The sequence below is a fragment of the Eleutherodactylus coqui genome, chromosome 4 (assembly GCF_035609145.1).
Source record: "Eleutherodactylus coqui strain aEleCoq1 chromosome 4, aEleCoq1.hap1, whole genome shotgun sequence".
Taxonomy (NCBI): Eukaryota; Metazoa; Chordata; class Amphibia; order Anura; family Eleutherodactylidae; genus Eleutherodactylus; species Eleutherodactylus coqui.
The window spans coordinates 290,448,951-290,472,584 of record NC_089840.1 but is presented as its reverse complement, the minus strand read 5'-3'; the positions used below and the strand labels follow the sequence as shown (position 1 = coordinate 290,472,584).

Here is a 23,634-nt window from a genome sequence, read left to right as displayed (position 1 = left end):
GATTGCCCAGGGGTGAAAGAAGTCAGAGCAGCGGTGGGATGTCCTATTGATGCGGTCCCTTTAATACCAGAGCTGTGGCCCCGTTTACTTTCTACAGGAAGGACGTCACCAGTCCCCAAGGGGTAAAGGTGATATCTGTCTGTGGAACGCTTTGACAAATTCATGACAATCTCATTATGCCAGAGTGAACCGTAGGGAACATTCGCGTTCATCCTGGCTTCTGTTCTCTGGAGCCGATGGCAGCCCCATTTCACAAAACAAAACTTTATTAACCTGTTCATGAAGTATTTTGGATTATAAACCTCTCATACATGATGTACAGGCTGGTAGTCTGCAGTAATAGATGATATCACTAGTATTAGGGGGGTGAATCTCATGTCATTATTTTAGTGATGTCATCAGTACCAGGAAGACTATTGTTATAGGGGGTACTTTTACTATTGGGGACACTACTAGGCCCATTATTATTAATGGGGACCATGTTGGGCCACAATTACTTTCGGATGCACCAGGAGGTGGGGCTGTGATCAGTGATGTCATCACCAAGGGGTGGGACGGTGACTTCCTCTCAGACATGATATACAGGTTGGTTGTCAGCAATAATAGATACAAGTTTGTCAATCAACAAGATCAAGAAATGTGACATGAAATACATTTTTATTCTGTGCCTTTATTGGTTGTGCCCATCTTTCTGACACGTTGGGTGGGTTATGGGCAGGGCTTCAGCGTCTGGGTGCCTTCTTCACTAGTCTCACCACCACAGAACCTATACCTGACAGAAAATGGAAGACATAGGTCACACATTATACAAGGTTTTATTTCTGCCTGCAGGAGGTTAAGGTGAGCATCGGTGCAGTGTTAAATACAGTAGGGATCAGTGATCCTCATGCCTAGCACATACAGATCTGGGAATCAACATGTAATCCATATAGTAAAATCCACCGCTCTGATGGATCTCCACTAGGGTTGCCACCTGACCGCTAACTCACTAAGTTGAAAGGCTGTGGCTGGTATTGATTTTTTACAGACCATATTAATATCCGGTAAAATATAATTAGGGGCTGAGAGCTCCTGTGGCGGGCAGCAACCCCCCATTATCAGGTCACTCCCACCCTCTTTCTACCTCCTCTTCAGCCATTGCTGCTGTAATAATAGGCTGTGAGAGCAGGAAGGGATTGAAATATGTGATAATGTGGGGTGCTACCCCGCCGGAGGTAGAGGATAATGAGGGCACAAAGAAGGGGCCTTATTACAACTAGGAGGCACTATTAATATTGGAGACACTGCTTGGGACACTATAACTACTGCCGACACTATTACTATTGGGGAAACTACTGCCGGCACTATTACTATTGGGGACACTGTTACTATTAGGGACATTACTTGGAGCACTATTAATATTGGAGACACTGCTTGGGACACTATTACTACTGTGGGCAATTCTACTATTGGGGGAGCTACTGCCGGCACTATTACTATTGGGGACATTACTTGGAGCACTATTCTTATTGGGGGAACTATTTGCATCCCTATTTCTACTGGGGGCACTATTACTATTGGTGGCACTATGAGGGAAACTGTTACTATTGGAAGAACTAATGGGGACACAAATACAATACTGAAGGTATTGTTACTATTGAAGTCACTTTTACTATTGGAGACACTACTAGGGGCATTATTACTATTGGCGGCACTACTAGGAGCATTATTACTATTGGCGGCACTACTACTATTGGTGCCACTACTGGGGGCACTATTGCAATTGGGGACAATAATGAGAGCACTATTACTATTGGGGGCATTATTATTATTTGCGATACTGTTAGGAACACTATTACTTTTGGGGGCGCTACTGGTGGGCACTTTTGGGGTACTTTTACTATTGGTGACACTACTAGCTTCATAATTATTATTGGGGACACTGTTGGGGCACTATTACTTTTGGATGCAAAATTGGATGCACTATTACTATTTTGGACATTCACTATTGGGGACACTACTGGGGGCACTGTTAATACTGATGGCACGGTTACTATTGGGATAACTACTGCGGGCACTATTACTATTATGGACACTTACTATATGTGGCACTACCGCGGGAACTATTACTATTGGGAGCATTATTGGGGCACTATTACAATTGGGGACAATACTAAGAGCACTATTACTATCACTGCCTTTATTGCTACTGGTGACACTACTGGGGACATTATTATTATTGGTGCTACTAATGGGGAACTATTACTACTGGGGGCACTTTTAATATTGGAGACACTACTAGGAACACTATTACTATTGGCTGTACTATTACTCTTGGTGGCATTATTAGTATTCAGGACATTATTATTGGGGACATTACTAGAGACACTGTTACTATTGGTGCCACTATTGAGGGCACTTTTACTATTGGTGCCACTACTAGGGGCATGCTATTACTATTGGGGACACCATTACTATTGGTGCCACTACTTGGGGCATTATCACCATTAGAGACACTACTGAGGAAACTATTACTACTGGGGGCACTTTATTTTGGGGACACTACTAGGCGAACTATTACATTTGGTGCCACTACTGAGGGCACTATTACTATAGGTGGTACTTTTACTATCGGGGACACTACTAGAAACATTATTATTATGGGGAACACTGTTGCGTGAGCAAGAGCTTAAGACTGCATTTCTGCTGCCTTAACACTCTGTGCCACACGAGGCTCAGAGTGTGACACTATTACTATTGGTGCAACTAGTGGGGGGCATTACTGCTATTGGGGGTACTTTTAATATTGGGGACACTACTAGGTGCATTGTTATTATTGGGGACACTGAGGGTAATATTACTATTGAGGCACTATTACCATTTGGGACACCAAAACTATTGGGACACTTCTGAGGGTACTATTACTATTGGAGGTAGTATTTCTATTAGTACCACTACAAGGGGCAATATTAATAATGGTGCTACTAATGAGGGCACTACTACCATTGGGGGCACTATTATTATTGGATACATTACTAGAGCACTTTTACTATTGGTGCCACTATTGGGAAAAATTTTACTATTGGCGATACTACCAGGGTTCTAATTCTATTGGGATGACAATTGAAAGCACTTCTGAGGTCATTATTTCTATTGGGGCACTATTATTATTGGGGAAACTATTACTATTAGCGTCACTACTGGGGGCACTATTACTTTTATGAGCATTAGTGGAGTCACTGTTACAATTGGAGACACTACTGAGAGCGCTATTACTATTGGAGGAACTAATATTATTGGAGGCACTACTGGGGACATTATTATAATTTGGGCACTACTGGAGGCACTATTATAATTGAGGACACTATTGAGGGCACCATTAATGTTGGGGGCACTATTTTTATTGGAGATACTACTTGGGGAACTATTACTATTGAGCACAGTAATATTATTGCTGTCAGTACTGGGGGAGCTATTACTATTATGTCCCCTACTCAAGGTGGTGGTACTATTTGGGCCACTACTGAGGACGCTGTTACAACTGAGGGCACTATTACCATTCAGGACACTACTGGCAGCATTTTTACGATTGGGTGCACTACTACTATTGGTACTACTACTGAGTGCCCTCAATAGTGCTCCAAGTAATAATAGTCCCCCAACTAGTGGCACCAATAGTAATGGTGCCCCTCAATAGTGCCCCCAGTAGTATTAGTGTCCCATTACTATTGAAGGCACTATTATTATTGGTGCCACTACCGAGGGCACTATTATTAGTGGCACTCTTACTATTGGAGCAACTATTGAGGGCACTATTACTATTGTGAACACTATTACTATAAGTACCACTACTAGCAGCACTTTTACTATTGGGGACAGTATTACTATTGGTGCTACTTCTATGGGCACTATTACAGTTGTTGTTACTACTGGGGACATGATTATAATTACTGGGGGTAGTGAAGTGGGCACAATTTCTAGTTGAGGCCACTAGAATAATGGATGCAAAAACATGCTGTGATAAGCCACACAGCCAAATACACCCCCTCTAACCTTGCTGGTATTTTTTGAGGACAAAGGTGGCAATCCTAATTTCCGAAAAAGTGCCATGGACTGTGAGGCGTAACAAACCCTAAACCTGCAGGATGCACACAGTGATCAGCATACATACTCAGTTCCATCGATTCCAGATGTCACGGTCACCGAATCTGCCAAAATGGTTGGCTTATGAAATGGGATGAGAAGAGTTGTTTCATAGATAAATGTAACCTGGATAACAGGCGGAGGGCAGGGGCTGTCAATGAATGCCGAGTACACGCCTCCAAGAGACACACTGCCACTGTGAAATGAAGATCATGAAACTTAGCATTGCACCAAGGATATATATATGCAGGACAGAAGTTGTACTGTGTAGAGTATATATCTAGAGTATATATTTATAGTAATGCAGGTCCCAGAGATGGCCTGCAGGGCACTGAAGAACAGGCAGACTGACTGATATTTAGCAGGGAAAGCTGTATGGGTGTGTCTGAAGGAGACAAAACCTTTAGACACACAGAACTGTGGGACTGTGGAGTTCCTCAATGTTGGAGGAGACTGCTTTCTCTGGGATCCGGGCTTGTGGGTATTATTGTATCTTGTCACCACCAGAAAGCTAGGGATTTGACAGGGCTTGGATGAACGAACTCCCCTGTCACGCACCTAGCTCCCGAGTGGGTGACTTCTCAAAGGTGCTAGCAGCATAGTGTGTAGCATTCTTTTTCTTGCCCTGGAGGGTTAGAGATTAATTTACCTGTTAGGCTTAGATTATCAGCTGAAAAGGCTTCCATGTTACAGCTGCAACCTGGAAGCATTTAAAGCAAATAATGTAAGCCTAACACCAAAACATCCCTAATAGAGATGAGCGAACGTACTCGGATAAGCACTACTAGTCCGAGTAATGTGCTTTATCCGAGTATCGCTGTGCTCGTCTTGAAAGATTCGGGGAGCGCCGCTGCTGACAGGTGAGTTGCGGCGGGGAGCAGGGGAGAGCGGGCGGGAGAGAAGGAGAGAAAGATCTCCCCTCCGTTCCTCCTCGCTCTCCCCTGCAGCTCCCCGCTCCGCGGCGCTCCCCGAATCTTTCAAGACGAGCACAGCGATACTCGGATAAAGCACATTACTCGGACGAGTAGTGCTTATCCGAGTACGTTCGCTCATCTCTAATCCCTAACCCTCCTGGCAAGGCAAAAATCAATACACTGTTTACCTGGGGAACAGGCTGCTTATTTATGTGGCCGGACTTATGGTGCTGCCTGCAAACTACTCTGTTGATCAGAGCTGGCCCCACCGTTGCTCATCAGTAGTTACATGTGACAACCGCCGGCTCCCCGCTTCCTCCTTGCTGGCCAAGGTCATGGGAAGGGAGGTGGGAGAACACAGGTGGCATGGAGAGTCACAGGGGGGCTGCTAAAAGGGAGAGGAGGCAATCGTCTTCCTCCACAGTCAGCAGTGACACTACAGCCGCCAGGGACAGTGCCGCCAGGGAGAGTGAAAGCAGCCCCGCTAATAGGAATTGGAGCCCAGAGTGAGTGCAGCACTGCTGGGGGAAGGCTGCTGCTGCCTGCAGTCACAGTGGGGCCAGCAGCACACACAGTAAACTCACATCAGGAGACCACAGTGCAGTGTAGATTGCAAGGACCTGCTGTGAGCCCCAGAAAGTGGAGCCTATCCGGAACAGGGGGCGTCACCCCCATGTCAAGCACCCTGTATCTTGTCTCCACCACTACTTCCGGTGGTGACAAGATACAATAATACCGGGTTTGTGAGATCCCGGGGAGGAGCATATAAAGCTTGGTTATTCTGGGACCGCTGGAGGGAATGTGTGTTTGAGGCTGACAATGTGCAGGAGAGTCTGAGTCTGGAGAAGCAGTCTGTGTGTTCTGCTGAGCAATCCATGGCACAGAGAAGCACTACAAGTACCAGAAACCTCCTACCTGAGCAGATTAGGCTACCAACAATCTGAGATCTGGAGGAAGGAAAGAGTAAGGTGGGGGCTCTGGTGCTGCAGCGATCAAAGCTGCTGGAATCCCCCCTGATATAAAGGGGGGGGGGTCTTAATTTCGTAGAAGAGATACCAGAAAAGAATGTAAAGGAGAAAACAAAAAAGGAGAGCAAAAGCAGCCTAAGGTGCAGAAAAAAACGTGTGTATGTGACAGGGGGCATTAGTCTGGCTGCAAGGTAAAAACAGGGCACCCCCACCCCAAAATTGCCTGGTTTGGATGCTGCAGTGAGTTTGAGGCATGGGAATGAGGAAAAAATAAGTTAAAAGTTTGGGTCCTTTGCCCCTGTTTCAGTTAGTGTGGTGACAGAAACAACCAGTAGGGCGACCTGCATAAGACATGGCAGAGTGGTGAGAGGGAATGCCAGTACGGCCAGTGATGCGACAGGTGCTTCAGGGTCAGGATCTGAAGTCTGACACACCAGTTTGCTGGTTGCAGGCACCTAGTGATGCAGAGACTTCTGGCAAAAGTAGAAGAAAAACAATAAATGCTAACCATGAAAGAAGCTGGGGAGGGGGTGGAGACATTTCAATGGTTGCAACTGCACAAGCTGGGGCAGAAGTATCACCCCGTAGGTCTACCAAGGCCCAGTTGAAACCTGGTCCTAACCCAAGATCTGGTCTAGATAGTGAAGATGAGGGCATGCATACCGTATTTCTTGTGCAGCCCAGGGTTCTGATGCTTTTAAGTTCTCAGAGACCCAGGCTACTCTTAGTGATCAGAGTATGGAGGCACCTGCTGCACAACTACATATATAGAGTTTCTCTGGGTAATCAAGAGGGGTCACTGGTACCAGTTGCTCCTCCTGTGGTGACAACCTCTGGTATGAGTTATGCCAGTGTCACCGCTGAAGGGAGGGGGTTTTCCTTGTCTCCGGGCTCTAAGGAGGGTGTTTTGCAACAGCGTATCCTGGAGGCTTTACAGAAGGGGGAGAGTACAATCACAGTTTGAGGAAGAGAGGTACTACAAGTTTAAAATCATCTTTGACACTTTCAACACAGGCCTAGGTATTTCAAGAGGGTTCATGTGTGACTGGCGATTATGAGAAATCTATAGCATAGATAACACACAGACCTGGTGACCCCCTAACACCAATTTAGGGACCATTAACATTTCACATCCCTAATCATTGGACTAATTAAGTATTTATTCCTCTGCTCATCCTATTCTGGTATTGTTTTAAGTGCAAATTAATCACACCATGTCTCTGTCTTTTCATATGTATGTGTGTATATATATGTATACCTCTTCGAATCTATTCCATTAAGCCTGAGGAAGAACCCTAAGTAGGTTTGAATTCAAGAAAAGAAGCCTCTCACCTTCTGCCACTGTTAAATGCTCATTCGTTCAGTGTATGTTGCAGTTACATATACTCATGTCCTGCCACTTGGTCCTGGTGGTTACACTTGGCTTATAGCAAACTTGTACGGAGGAATATGGACGTATAACGAGCATATATTACAACTGCTTTATTGAACACTAGTGCTTAATGAAAGCGCTACATTAAGCCTAAGTAGGTTTGAAAGCTCGCTATAACATCATGTATTTTTGTTAGCCATTAAAAGGTATCATATCAACAAGACTATTTGTCTTCTCTTGCTGAGAACAATCACATTTTGCTCTACTGGCCAACACGGTACCAACATTTTTACTGGATAGAGAAACATGACTTAGGTGCCTTCCAAGAGCAAAGAAGGAAGATCATATGCTCAACAGGGGGCACTGAGTCTCCTTCTCATGAAGGCATAGTTCCTTCTGAGGAGGGGCTACTCTGGGGCTTGGAGACAAGGACGGCGGGGTCAGGGAACCCCTTGCTATAGATACATTCATGTGTAAAAAGAGAAATAAGGTGCTTTCCTCCTGACCCTGAGGAAAGGGGTGTGAGGAAGAAAGCTGTCTAATTTAATTATTCCTGATAGCGGCACTCACTTTGCTGATGTTGGCCAGATGGTCAAGAGCAGGGTGGTGAGGTTCTTCCAGGAACACTCCAACCTCAGCTCCCTGGACAAGTACTGCATATATCAGGGCCTGAGGAGAAAATTTGAACATTTCGTTTTGACTGAAGATAACCATGAGGAGATCTCCATGGTGAAATCTTTAAATCAAGAAATACCAGTACGTTAGACACGCATCCTTGGTTTTTGAGAGGAATTTCAGGAAGTACTGTACACCAGACCTTTAAAGAAACTGTAGCATGTCAGTGAATTGTAAAGTTGTCACTGAACTGATTGATAAAAGTTTAGTACCGTGTTAGCCAGTAGAACAAAGTGTGATTGATCTCAGTAAGAGAAACCAAGTAATCCTGTAGATATGAGACCTTTTAATGGCTGACAAAAATACATGATGTTATAGCGAGCTTTCGAACCTACTTAGGGTTCTTCCTCAAGCGTAATTGAACAGATCTAAAGACACATACACATGATGACATGAGAGGGCACACATATGGTAAGATTAATTTAAAGGGGTTGTCTCGCGGCAGCAAGTGGGGTTATACACTTCTGTATGGCCATATTAATGCACTTTGTAATGTACATCGTGCATTAAACATGAGCCATACAGAAGTTATTCACTTACCTGCTCCGTTGCTGGCGTCCCCGTCTCCATGGATCCGTCTAATTCTGATGTCTTCTTGCTTTTTTAGATGCGCTTGTGCTGTGCGGTCTTCTTCCTGGTGAATTTGGCCGCTCGTGCTGGAGAGCTGGTCATCGTAGCTCCGCCCCGTCACGTGTGCCGATTCCAGCCAATCAGGAGGCTGGAATCGGCAATGGACCGCACAGAGCCCACGGTGCACCATGGGAGAAGACCCGCTGTGCATCGTGAGTGAAGATCCCGGCAGCCATCTTGGTGAAGGAAGAAGTAGGAAGAAGGAAGACGTCGCAGAGCGAGGATTCGGGTAAGTAATATAATTTTTTTTTTTTTAACACATCCCTTGGGGTTGTCCTGCGCCGAACGGGGGGCCTATGGAAAAAAAAAAACGTTTTGGCGCGAAACAACCCCTTTAAACTTAAAACGAATTCCAGGGCAGGCTGAGAAGGCTCAGACTTGATGTGATTAATAACAGATAAATAGCAGTAAATACTTAAGTAGTCCAGTAACAAGGAATTTGAAAGTTTTATAGTCTCTAAATAGTTGTTAGGGGGTCACCAGGCCATCATATTACCTCTGCTCTAGATTCTCATATTCTCATATCCTCCACTGATGCAAAAAAAACCACCTCCGAGATTCATTACATTTTCAATAGTAGCAAAGATGGTTATAAACCTGTTTTCCTAAATCTTCTGTGATGTTGGGACTTGAAATTGCCTATTAGTATAATAACTTTCCTATCTTGTATCTTGTGTTCATGACAAGAAAAAGGTATGCAAGAAGGAGACTGTATGTAAGGGGTAACTTGAAGAGCAGGCCTCTGATTGACAGGGGTTGCCCCCGTCAGGAGTGCAGCGACGTGCTAAAAAGCATGGAGCATTTCCAGCTTCAGTGCCCCTTTAATACAGACGTATGCCAACAGGTGGGGGTCTCCATAGGCTGGCATCAGCTGGCACACCTCTCCTATGCGGAGTGGGCTTATGGAGCCTTCAGAGGCCTTGGTGGCAGGGACCGCTGCACTTTATTTCTAGTTAGCCTAGTGGTCAGGTTCCACATCTGGAGTGCACGGTGTTTAATCTCGACGGAGCTGAAAGTCCTCCCCGTGGATACGGTATGTAGGAACATCCTGGGTGACCTGGTGAAGGTGCGTTCTTTGGAGTATGAGAGGCTGGGCACATCTAAGGCTTCTCTCCTATGGAGAAGGCTTGTTTTTCATTAGGGACAGTCTTATCCTACATTTCTAGGGATGGAGAAGAGAGAGAGTAGGGACAAGATGGTGGCAGGAGGGACAGTATAAGGGTGGTTTCTTTAAAGGGGCACATTAAGGACAATCTAGGGCAAAGAAAGAATAGGGAGACCTTTTTAAAAGAAGCAAAAGTCCATTGTGATGTCTGTGCCCGGCTTATCATCTCCATTCCCAGTGGGGTGGGGGGAGTGCACCATGAAGCTTTTTGCTTTGGTTTGGGCAAAATGAAAAAATAGGGTTGCGGGTAAGCTAAACTTAGGCATTTGGGCTATGTGAATAGTGTATGTATGGTGTATGATATGTATGTTGGTTTATTATGTTTTTATATGTATATATTCACGTTTTGGGTGGTAGATAGCCTGGGTGGGTAGTTGGGGGGAGGAGTGGGATTCATGCCAATGGATAACGGCGATCACGTAAAAGTTAAAAACCAGCTAATGTTTAATGTTCCTTTTGGTTTGGGCCCCGTTGTGCATACAAACAGAAGACTAGAGCCACAATGGGTATGTTTCTGATCACCGGAAAAACAGGGGGATCCATTTTGGGGTGCAAGTCTTCATTCATATGTGTGTTGTACAAAACAACTATTTTTAAATTGACACAATTGCCAAAAAAATGAAAATCATAATTTTTTCCTTCTGCTTTTCTTAGATTCATTCAAAAACTGTGGGGTCAAAATACACAATGCACCCCTAGATGAATGCATTAAGGGGTCTAGATTTTAAAATGGGATCATTTGTCAGGCTTTCTGTCGTTTTGGCCTCTCGAGGGCTCTACACGTGGGCAAAGGGGCCTAAAACACCTTCGAGCAAAATGGCTGCTCTGAAAGCCACCCGCTGTTCCTTTCGTTTTGGGCCCCGTTGTGCATACAGACATGATATTAGGGCCACAATGGGTATGTTTCTGAACACAGGACAAACTAGTGTATTTATTTTGGGGTGCAAATCCTCATTTTCATGTGCACTATAGAAAAAACTGTCCTTAAAATGACATATTTGCAAAAATCTAAAATTTATTTTTTCTCCTCTAAATTGCATTAACTCCTGAAAAGAAAATGTGGGGTCAAAATCCTCCTGACCCCCTCAGTGAATACATTAGAATGTGCGTTTTTTTTAATGGGGTTATTCTGATACCTATGAGCCTTTGCAATCTTGGCTTGGTGTAGGAAAACAAAGTGTTTCTCAAAATGTTGATTATTAATTGTAAATTTGTACGTCTCCTAAATGGTTAAAAAAAACTAAGTTTTTTCAAATGTGCTTCCAGAATAAAGTAAACAGATGGAAATATATACTTCATCAAAAATGTGTACAGTATGTTTGCACATAATTAAGATATTGAAGTTGAAAATGTGAAAAACTTGTTTTTCGGTGTGGCCATTCCGTGAGAATTCCACTGAAATTCCGTCCCGTGTGACCCCAGACTAACTGTGCAATGTGTGTATACTGTATATACACATTGTATAATTATTAGTTTTTTACAGTACAGCAGAACTGGTCCTGTGCAGTATATAGGTATAGAGAAGGGATCCTGCTAATCACCTGTATATTTCGTGATCAGCGTGGAACTCAGTAGAGTTATACAGACCAATTGTGATGGATCCGTAAGTGCTGCTGTCGCCTTTAGTTGGCACAGTCACCTTATATCTGTAGCCTGCGGACAAAGAGCGGACATGTCATGTGTGGAAGCAGTAAGTTTTACAATATTATTAGACCTGTAACCATTAGGATAGGCAGGGGTGGGCTGGGCCAGTGGGTAGGAAGGCATGAGCCCTGGGGGGTCCAGTTCCTCAGCAAGTGTTCAGGGCTGCCTCTCCTACTACCTACTGGAGTTAAAAGCTACAGAGGGAGCTTTTTTTAAAAAGTGAGGATCACAGATGAAGCTCTGTTAAAAAATTGGGGCCAGAGAGGAAGCTCTATAAAAACTTGGGGCTATGGAGGGGTCTATATTACAAAGTGAAGACCACAGAAGGGTCACTTTCACTGAGTGGAGGCTACAAAAGAGTCACTATGACTTAGTGGGCCCCCGTAAAGAGCAACAGACGTACACTATGACTATGGGGATACAATGTGTATTAGGGTTTTTACCCACTATTATTTTTTTTCGCCGTGTTTTTTCTTTCAATTGTCAATGGTAAGTTTTAATGTTAAAATCGCATTGCACAAAAAAATGCAAAAACGCAAACTTGCTTTTTTTGTGCGCTGCGATTTTAACATTAGTAAGCCCTATTAACATTTTTTTTTGGGGGGGGGGGGGAAACGCTTCGAATTCATAGCGAAAAAAAACCCCTAGTGGGTAAAAGCCCTTACTGTGCATAAAAATGCACCCATAATACGCTCTTCTGAAACTGGCCCTATAGAGAAGGAATATGAGTTTTGGTTCTGGTGCTGTATTTATGTTATGAGCTAGGTTCTGGCGCCATGTATATAGTTGGCCTCACTGGCTTGTGGTGCTCAATGGCCACACATAGTTTTGCCAGTAATGTGGGAGGCCATGTCTTGTCTGTGTGCGGCCAGCTGCGCCATGTTTCTCCACCTTTAGGCCGCCTTCACACAGAATCTCCACAGTGGAATTGGCTGCAGAAATGCTGCATCATTTACAGTACAAGCCATGTGGGGAGATTGCTAACATTTCTGTAATATGGAGCAGAAAATTTCTGCATCGAATCTGCAGCAGTTTTAATAAACAGTGGGAATTCTAAATCCACAGTATCTATTTATGAAATAGAAGGGCAGATCTGCAACAAACACCACTGCAAAATCCGCATTATTCAGGTGGGCATTTGGCCACTGCAGATTTACGGCATATCTGCTGCAGGTTTTCTGCTGGGGAATGGCACCCTTAGGGTGGACCACTGCTCATTGGCCAGTGGCATGTGCATAATTCCTCTCCTCCTCACACTTATATTACTTCTCTGACCCCCCCCCCCCCCCTTTCTTCAACTAGTTATGCTTCTCATCCTTCTCAAACAACTGTTACTTTTCCTCCTACTTACACTAGTGCTACTTCCCATCATCCTCCTTACCGTAGTGCTACTTCCCATCATCCTCCTTACCGTAGTGCTACTTCTGTTCCTCCACCTCCTCACACTAGTAATACTTCCCATCATCCTCCTCACACTAGTGCTACTTCACCTCATCCTCCTTACCGTAGTGCTACTTCTGTTCCTCCACCTCCTCACACTAGTGCTACTTACCATCATCCTCCTCACCGTAGTGCTACTTCTGCTCCTCCACCTCCTCACACTAGTAATACTTCCCATCATCCTCCTCACACTAGTGCTACTTCTGTTCCTCCTCCTCTTCACACCAGTAATACTTCCCATCATCCTCTTCACACTAGTGCTACTTCTATTCCTCCTACTCACACGAGTGCTACTTCCCTTCCTCCTCCTCACATTAGTGCTACTTCCCATCATCCTCCTCACCGTAGTGCTACTTCTGTTCCTCCTCCTCCTTACACTAGTGCTGCTTCTATTCCTCCTACTCACACTAGTGCTACTTCCCATCATCCTCCTCACACTAGTGCTACTTCTGTTTCTTCTCCTCCTCACACTAGTGCTACTTCTGTTTCTTCTCCTCTTCACACTAGTGCTACTTCATGTCATTCTCCTCACACTAGTGCTACTTCTGTTCCTCCACCTCCTCACACTAGTGCTACTTCTGTTCCTCCACCTCCTCACACTAGTGCTACTTTCTGTCATTCTCCTCACACTAGTGCTAATTCTGTTCCTCCACCACCTCACACTAGTGCTACTTTCTGTCATCCTCCTCACACTAGTGCTACTTCCCATCATCCTCCTCACCGTAATGCTACTTCTGTTCCTCCTCCTCCTTACACTAGTGCTGTTTCTATTCCTCCTACTCACACTAGCGCTACTTCCCTTCATCCACCTCACACTAGTAATACTTCCCATCATCCTCCTCACCATAGTGCTACTTCTGTTCTTCCTCCTCCTTACACTAGTGCTGCTTCTCTTCCTCCTTCTCACACTAGTGCTACTTCCCATCATCCTCCTCACCGTAGTGCTACTTCCTGTCATCCTCCTCACCGTAGTGCTACTTCCTGTCATCCTCCTCCTTACACTAGTGCTACTTCTGTTCCTCCTCTCCCTCCTTACACTAGTTCTTCTTCTGTTCCTCCTCCTCCTCACACTAGTGCTATTTCCCATCATCCTCCTCCTTACACTAGTGCTACTTCTGTTCCTCCTCCCCCTCCTTACACTAGTTCTACTTCTGTTCCTCCTCCCCCTCCTTACACTAGCTCTTCTTCTGTTCCTCCTCCTCCTTACACTAGTAATAATTCCCATCATCCTCCTCACACTAGTGCTGCTTCTCTTCCTCCTTCTCACACTAGTGCTACTTCCCATCATCCTCCTCACCGTAGTGCTACTTCCTGTCATCCTCCTCCTTACACTAGTGCTGCTTCTATTCCTCCTCCTCACCGTAGTGCTACTTCCTGTCATCCTCCTCCTTACACTAGTGCTACTTCAGTTCCTCCTCCTCCTCCTTACACTAGTTCTACTTCTGTTCCTCCTCCCCCTCCTTACACTAGTTCTTCTTCTGTTCCTCCTCCTCCTTACACTAGTGCTACTTCAGTTCCTCCTCCTCCTCACACTAGTAATACTTCTCCTCCTCTTCCTCACATTAGTGTTACTTTTCTATCCTCCTATCTGTGAACCACCAATACCTCCCAGAAGGCGGCACTTTCCAAAACTTCTCTCTGATGCCATGTACTTCATCATCAGACTCAGCTCTGATGTCCCTATGCACATACTGGGGCACCACCACACTATTCTAGCCATGGTGGTGGGAATATTCCTTCTGGCGGGTCTGTATGCACCAAAAGACCACCACCACCATATGTCAACCTGCTGCCTACTGTGAGATGAGAGAGGCAAGACCAGCTGTGGGAGGGAAGGGCATCATACCTTTCCCTTACTGCGGGTCGTGCATAAACCCCACAGAGAAACTGTACAGCAGTTGCCCATAGCAACAGATTTAGCAAAATTATGAAATTTGGCTCAAACGAATTTGCAAAAGTTGGCCAGTACGCCATTAGTTCTACTTCTCATCACCACATTACTACTATGGCTACTAGATGGCAGCATCCTGCTAGTAAAGCTACAACTGCTAACCACCACCATCACCATCACCATCATATTGCTAGAGACGTACGTCCGAAATCGTATCGCGGTCCAGTGTTCAAGTAGTAGACCCGGCAGGAGGACGCATTCTGGGGTAGTGTGTAGTAGCCCATCAGGGAGCAGCTGCCATTAGTACAGGGGAAGCCATCGCCCTGGTGGGGAGAAGGATGGTTCAGCTCATTACTGTGATCTGATGGATCATTCATGGGCCGCTGTGCTGGGACTTACCTTTTGGAATGCGCTGTAGTCGGAGGCGCAGTAACCCATGAGGCCCTCAGGTTTTTGAATTGATTCTATGAACACGTAATAGCTGTTAACATGGCTGCACAACGCGAAGTCTCGGGCCACTGGCAGGATGCAAGGACATGAAACGCGTAGTCAGTGATGTTAATAGTGGGACACGGGGGGTAGTAATAGCCAGATTTTACTGCAGGGGGCATCCAGTTTTATGTAAATAAAGCAAATAAATAAACCATTTAAGATTTCCACTTGCTGTCAGTAATGAGAGCGCTCTTGTTTGTAGGCAGCGGGTCCGGCTCACAGCGGTTTTGGGGTTTTTTTTGCAACGATAACCACTTTTCAGCTCTGTTATCAGGGCTACATATGTGCCGGGTTTAAAGTCTCTGAGTGTTAAGAAGTATGTTCTCATTCAATGACCGCAAGCAGAGGTGTTGAAATTGGTGTGGAAGCACAAAAAAAAAAGAAAAACTCATCATTGACCGTGGCATCTAAGTAGTTAAACGGCTGGGGCTAGAGCCATCTCCCAGGCATTAGAGCAGGGTGTTAGCGGTATAAGGGTATGCTCACACAGCGGAATCCATCAGGGGTTACACCTTTGGGGTATATTTGCACAAATTTCCAAATTTTCAGACAGAAAAATTAGAAAATAAAAGGAGGTAAATAAAGCGTATTATTCTAACTGATTTAATTCACACGGGTGATTTCTTTTAATTATTTTTTTTTTATTGGACAAACAGGCTGAGGGAAAAACATTTCCTATTTTGCTGCAATTTTTGGATGCGATTAAAAAAACATATTGCGCTCGTTTGATTCGATTGGGATCTGCTTTTATTGCATGGAACAAAAAAAATATGCAGAACCCTTAATTACATCATTTGGCCCATCATGTGTTTTTCTATAAAACACATTGAAAAATTCGGATAAAAATAGTGTAGAAATATCACAAAAAAATTATGTTAAAATTGGTCCGATTTTTCAGCGCTGAAAAAAATACCCCCCTCCCCGTGTGAATATTCCCTGAAGCTGCGCCGAACTGCGGATTACTGTGGTGGATTTTACCCTTGTAAATGGGCAAAATCCGTGAGCGGAATTTCCAACACGGTTCTGCATTTACAAGTCACAAATCACAACGCACATTTTTCTGCCAAAGGCGACACGGATTCCCATACAAATGATTGGGATTTGGAATTTGGTACAGAATCCGCACCAACATCTGTACCAAATCTCACCGTGTGAACATACACTAATAGAGCCGGCTCCCACAGCTTCTGTGCTCACGCCTTCATAGTAATGTGCAATTACAGCGGCTTTCCTTAACTGTGTAGCTACTATAATGAAATGGTACATCGCAGGGTAAGAAAGGGTTAAACGCAGCGTCTTTCTGGCTGTATGGGCTCATTCACACGGGCATATGCAGATTTTGGTCCGTGAATACGCAGTGTTTAGCAAGTTCCTGCGCATTTCAGCCTTGCTCTTATTGGATATGTATGTAGCATGTGTATTGCCTGCGGATTTACAGGGTCCCATTCACCTCAATAACCTATTTTGGCGCATAATACAGACCAAAATAAGACATGCTGCATTTTTTTTACTTAAAGTTACATGAAAAATATGTAGATGTGAATAAATGCTTTGATATATAACGGGTTCTCTTCACTCTGTATTACATGTTTAAAAAAAGCACTTATAATATGGTGTGTATTTACACCCGTGTGAATGAGCCCTTCGGGTTCAATCTCTCAATGGTATCTGCGCTGCACATTACACCCACGTGAGTGACATCTAAGTTTGTATGTAAGGGATTCGCTGTTATACCTGGGATGACATATGGGAGGGGCGCACTACAATGAAGAACTGCTGTCAGTGGCTGCCAGACGTAGAACCTAAAGCTCCTGGACAAATGTGGATCAGGGCCCCAAATACTTTATGGGTCATCTACTCATAAGGGACAGAGGAGGCTTTAGGGCCCTCGAACTGCAGGGCCCCGAAGCAGCTGTGGCCGGCTATAAGACTGTTACCCCAAACAGTAGACCCTGTGGTCTTCATGCACGTGATGGCTCATATTTCTGTCACACTGTGTAGTTACCGCCAACTAAGCCCAAAGATTCGGTCACGTTCATGATCTGACTCCCATCACATCCCGTCATGTGTTTTCCTCCATTTAGGAAGAAGTCCTTGTGACCAATTAATCTCTCCGTCCCAAGTCCAAGTGTACCTGAAATAAAAATGGCACAGGCAATTTAGTGGAACCTTCACAGCTCCATCCAGACTATTCAGTAGAAAACAACTTGTTTCTGATCAGTATTGATGAGAATGACCTGAAAGATGCTCCCATCTCAGATCAGTAGTGATGAGAATGACCCGGAGGATATTCTCATCTCAGAACAGAAGTGATGAGAATGACCCGGAGGATATTCTCATCTCAGAACAGAAGTGATGAGAATGACCCGGAGGATGTTCTCATCTCATATCAGTAGTGATGAGAATGACCCAAGGGATGTTCTCATCTCATATCAGTAGTGATAAGAATGATCCAGAGGATCTCCTCATCTCATAACGGTAATGATAAGAATGACCTAGAGGATCTTCTCATCTTAGATTGGTAGTGATGAGAATGACCCGGAGGATGTTCTCATCTCATAATGGTAGTGATGAGAATGACCCGAAGAATGCAGTACATGTTGGTCAGGATGATTCCTGACATCCTCCACTGACCCCTTTTAGTGAGGAGCTGTTACTATCCACAGGATCTCCTTTCACTGGATTCTCAGAATATTCTCCACACCGTTACATGAGAAAACCACACGCAGCTGGCAGTGACATCCTGGCTCCGGCTAGTCCAGCACCGATGACCAAGCCTCATTGGAAGTTGCTCATATCTCTGGATTTTCCCATTTTATGTGGATGCACACAAAAACATATCCACAAAAAAGTTGTCACATGATTTCATCCTGTACTCCGGGGTCATGGGGAGAATTTCCATACAGGAAGCACCAATTGTGATAGGGCTGGGCGATCTAATAAAGGCTGTCATTCAGTGTAGGTTCCTATTCTACATTCATCAAGTTTCTCTGTGTAACAAAGTCTGCAGAGGGGGATATTACATGCAGATGCTGGTGGTCTCTCGATTTTGTCACTTCCATGTGCTATTTTCACATGTTCATGATGGCTGCCGCTATCTTTAGACTACCTGATCACACAAAGTGTATTAGTAGTGTTAGGACTATCAATGCACTATACCTACTCTGTGATTGGTCAATGCTGCTCACATGATCAGTGCTGGCCAATCATAGAGCACTGAATAGTTGTTACGTTTGTATGGGCAATTGAGCACCGAGCCAACACGAATGTTGCCAATAAGATAGGGAACACAAGGTGAAACAACCACATATTAACACCTCTCCCTATCTTCTACTAAGAAAGTTGACCAAGGACCTACGTGAATGGGGACATCACCCCAATAAAGGGTGGCCTAGCGGTCTTCGGATCTGGGCCCTTGCTGCCCCTAGGAACCCACGCACCCTGGATAGGACACATACACATGTTACCACCGACAGGTACAACTAGACAGAGTAAGAAGACACACAGAGCCATAATCACATCATACAGCAGCAAACATGCAACCATTAGTAGCAGATGTAAATGCTATAAATACCAGGTATTAGTTGACATTTTGATCCCAATATGGAAGCTAGCAGGCCACGTCACGGCTCCTGGCTATACCGCTAGTCCCTACACTAACCAGGAGTCCAGCAACACAACCAAACAAAACACAAACCTTTTTTGTAGCCATCGTGCATAGAGCTTGCTTATACCACACAGAAAGAGAGAATGAAAACAGAGAACGCTGACCACACCCACACCTGGGAAGACAGCTGACCATACCCACACCTGGGAAGACAGCTGACCACACCCACACCTGGGAAGACAGCTGACCACACCCACACCTGGGAAGACAGCTGACCACACCCACACCTGGGAAGACAGCTGACCACACCTACACCTGAAAAAGCTATAGACAGCTTTTATGTGTACTGGCCTAGAATGATTGGCTGACTGGAGACACACACACACACACACACACACACACACACAAGCACACATACAGACAGTACAATCCCCACACATGACATTACTCTACCTTTAAAAAAGGGGCCTCTGGACCCTTAAGGCATTAAAAAAAAATTGAAAAAATTATACAACTCCTCCAAACTAGAGATGAGCGAGCTTGATGCTCGTTCGAGCATTAGGGTACTCGAGATGCTCGTTACTCGAGTCGAACACCACGTGGTACTCGAGTCAATTCCATTTCCTTCCACGCATGTTTAGCGCCATTTTCTAGCCAATAGACATGCGGGGAAGGCATTACCACTTCCTGCTGTGATGTGCCAGCCCTCTGCCCACCAACAGCAGTGAGTGGCTGGCCAATCAGGAGACCGCTGAGTACTTAAACTGGTCCTGCCCGCGGCTCGCCTCAGACGCATGCTGGCAGAGGATAGGGAAAGTGCTGCTGCTGATATAGGGAAAGTGTTAGCGTAGGTCCTGTCTTCAAGAACCCCAACGGTCCTTCTTAGGGCTACATCTGACCGTGTGCATTATACTTGTGGCTGTCTGGGAGCAGTAGTGCACAAGTTGTTGTTTTTTTTTAACATCTGTCCCTCTGCAGAGCATGACAGCTATAGCGGCTCACTTTCATTGCTAAATAGTACGCAAATATTTCCTGGCCCACTGCAGAACAGCATTTCACAGATACCATTCTATGTGTTGGGTGAGGTTGTCCCTGTTATTAGCACTGTTCACTGGCTGTATAGCTTTCTGTCCCTGGGCAGACCATTGCAAAATTCCCCTTCCTTGGGTGCGGTGGTTTGTTGTTTTTTTTTCTTTTAAAAAAATATATATATCACTGCAGAGCATTACAGCTCTCAGTCTGCTGTGCATTAGGCTGGCTGGGAGCAGTAGTGCACCAGTTGTTTTGTTTTTTTTTAACATCTATCCCTCTGCAGAGCATTACAGCTATAGCAGCTCACTCATCGCTAAATAGTATGCAAATATTTCCTGGCCCACTGCAGATCATTGCAGCTATACCGTCCTATGTGTGCAGTGCCTTAGGCAGAGGGCTCACTCTCATCACTAAGTAGTACACAAATATTTCCTGGCCCACTGCAGAACAGCATTTCACAGATACCATTCTATGTGTTGGGTGAAGTAGTCGCAGTTATCAGCACTATCCACTGGCTGTATAGCTTTCTGTCCCTGGGCAGAGCATCGCACAATACCCTTTCCTTGGGTGTGGTGAAGTTGCCCCTGTTATTAGCACTGTTCGCTGGCTGTATAGCTTTCTGCCCCTGGGCAGAGCTTCGGACAATACCCTTTCCTTGGGTGCGGTGAAGTTGCCGCAGTTACCAGCACTATCCACTGCCTTTCTAATTTTCTCCCACTCCATACAGCCTCTCTATTGTATACAAGTCTCTGTGAGCGGTAAATGACCCCTCCGTATCAGTGCTAGACAGCGGTTTAATTATTTCCGGTCACAGCATAGAGGCTCCGGTATCTACACGTCTCTGTGTGCAGTAAATTAGCCAGAGTTCTCAGTGCTATACGGTGGGGTAATTTATTTGGGCCCTTCTCTACCCTTAATCCGACATGATGAGGAGTAGGGGTAAGGGTCGAGGATGAGGACGCGGCCGCGGGCGTCCAAGTGAGGGTGTGGGCGCAGGCCGAGGTCTTGGGCGGGGTGCATGACAGCCAACTGCTGAGGGATTAGGAGAGTGCCAAGTCCCTACGCTCCTATCACAATTTGCCGGTCCGCGTGGTAGACCTTTACTACAAGGGCAGTGCAAGCAGGTCCTGCCGTGAATGGCAGATAATGCGTCCAGCAATGTATCAAACCCCCAGTCTTCTATGCAGTCCACTACTCCCGACCTAGGGACTGCACCTCTGAATCCTCTGGCTGCTACTCCTTCCTCCCAGCCTCGTCGCTCCAGGAAAATGACAGATTCTGAGCAGGCAGACTCCCAGGAACTGTTCTCAGGTCCCTGCCCAGAGTGGGAAAAACGGTTCCTCTCTCACCTGAGGAGTTTGTCGTGACCGATACCCAACCTTTGGAAAGTTCCCGGAGTCCGGGTGATGAGCCTGGGGACTTCCGGCAACTGTCTCAAGAGCTTTTTGTGGATGAGGATGATGAAACACAGTTGTGTGTCAGTCACATAGTAGTAAGGGCAGTAAGTCCGAGGGAGGAGCGCACAGAGGATTCGGCAGAAGAGCTGCTGGATGATGAGGTGACTGACCCCACTTGGCTTGCTAAGCCTACTGAAGACAGGGCTTCAGAGGGGGAGGCAAGTGCAGCAGCAGGACAGGTTGGAAGAGCAGTGGGGTGGCCAGGGGGAGAGGCAGGGCTAGAGCGAGGAATCCCCCAACTGTTTCCCAAAGCACCCCCTCGTGGCAAGCCTCCGTGCAGAGGGCTAGATGTTCAAAGATGTGGATGTTTTTTAGTGAGAGCGTGGACGAACAGTGGTGTGCAACTTGTGCCGCACCAAGATCAGCCGGGGAGCCACCACTACCAGCCTCACCACCACCAGCATGCGCAGACGTATGAGGCCAATCACCCCACAAGGTGGGACGAAGGCCATTCACAGCCTCCGGGTCACACCACTGCCTCTTCCCCTGTGCCACAACCTGTGCCACAGATCCAATCCCCCTCCCAGGATGCAGGCACGAGCGTCTCCCAGCCTGCACCCACACCCTCACCTCTACGGTCCTCCACCCCATCCAGCAATGTCTCTCAGCGCAGCGTTCAGCTGTCGCTAACACAAGCGTTGGAGCGAAAGCGCAAATATGCTGCCACCCACCCGCACGCACAAGCTTTAAACGTGCACATTGTCAAACTAGTCAGCCTGGAGATGCTGCCGTACAGGCTTGTGGAAATGAAGGCTTTCAAAAACATGATGGCGGCGGTCCCACACTACTCAGTCCCCAGTCGTCACTATTTTTCCCGGTGTGCCGTCCCCACCCCTACACCAGCACGTCTCACGCAACATTACCCGTGCCCTCAACAATGCAGTTACTAGGAAGGTCCACTTAACGACGGACACGTGGGCAAGTACAGGTGGGCAGGGCCACTATATCTCCCTGACGGCACATTGGGTGAACTTGGTGGAGGCTGGGACCGTGTCAGAGCCTGGGACCACTCACATGCTACCCACACCAAGAATAGCAGGACCTTTTACAGTGCTGGTATATGCGGTGTATTATGCCACCTCCTCCAAACCAACCCCCCCCCCCTTCTCCTCCTCTGCCACCTCCACCTCTCAATTACGCAGTTTGAGCACGTCGGTAGCACTCAGCGCGGAAGCACAGCGGTGGGCAAGCGTCAGCAAGCCGTGTTGAAACTAATCAGCTTAGGTGATAAGAGGCACACACCCTCCGAGCTGTTACAGGGTCTGAAGGAGCAAACTGACCTCTGACTTTCACCGCTGAGTCTTCAACTGGGCATGGTCGTGCGTGACAATGGCCGTAAACTGGTGGCGGCTCTGCAGCTTGGCAGCATCACACACGTACCATGCCAGCCGCACGTCTTTAATCTGGTGGTTCAACGGTTATTGAAAAACTACCCCCACTTGTCTGACCTGCTCGGTAAGGTGCGTCGCGTGTGCGCACTTTTCCACAAGTCCGCCACGGATGCTGGCACCCTCAGGATACTGCAACGTCGGTTTCAGCTGCCAGAGCACCGACTGCTGTGCGACGTGCCCACATGCTGGAATTCTACGCTGCACATGTTGGCCAGGCTGTATGAGCAGCGTAGAGCACTTGTGGAATACCAGCTGCAACATGGGCGGTGGAGTGATAGTCAGCCTCTGCAGTTCTTTACAGAGGAGTGGGCATAGATGGCCAACATCTGCCAGGTCCCCGGAGCCTACCCAAATGGTATGCGGCTATCATTAGCGTTACCATCCCACTGCTTTGCCTGCTGAGAAGTTCGCTGCCGACGCTTTGCAGTTAGAAGAGGAGACGGGGCATCCTCCTAGTGAGGGCAGCGATGTGTTGCGTACTGGGACTCTGGCACACATGGCTGACTTCATGTTAGGCTGCCTTTCCTGTGACCTACGCGTTAGACACATTCTTGCCAACACGGATTACTGGGTTTACACCCTTCTCGACCCACGGTATAAGGAGAACCTTTCTACTCTCATTCCCGAGGAGGAAAGGGGTACGAGAGGGATGCAATACTACAGGGCCCTGGTGGGAAAAGTGATGCTAAAGTTCCCATCTGAGAGCGCTAGCGGTAAAAGACGCAGTTCAGACGCCTATACTCTTGCTATAGAAATCTTACAGGGGTTCGCTTATACTTTTGCTACAGAAATGTTACTGGGGTCTGCCTATACTCTTGCTACAGAAATGTTACT

General features: G+C 46.2%; 1 protein-coding gene across 2 annotated transcripts in view; it reads right to left on the bottom strand.

Annotated features, from left to right (window-relative positions):
* Positions 1-640: 640 nt before the first annotated feature.
* LOC136626388 (pancreatic lipase-related protein 2-like) overlaps positions 641-23,634 on the bottom strand; it is a 65,475-nt gene continuing 42,481 nt past the window's right edge. Inside the window, exons 9-14 of one of the 2 annotated variants that reach the window (XM_066601388.1) lie at positions 17,319-17,447; positions 15,221-15,339; positions 15,024-15,144; positions 11,388-11,499; positions 4,151-4,318; positions 641-772 (exon numbers count right to left, since the gene is read on the bottom strand). In XM_066601388.1, the coding sequence (XP_066457485.1) occupies positions 709-772; positions 4,151-4,318; positions 11,388-11,499; positions 15,024-15,144; positions 15,221-15,339; positions 17,319-17,447 (713 nt within the window). In that variant the 3' untranslated portion in view covers positions 641-708. The remainder of the gene's footprint in view (positions 773-4,150; positions 4,319-11,387; positions 11,500-15,023; positions 15,145-15,220; positions 15,340-17,318; positions 17,448-23,634) is intronic. The other variant, XM_066601389.1, reaches the window with a different exon arrangement.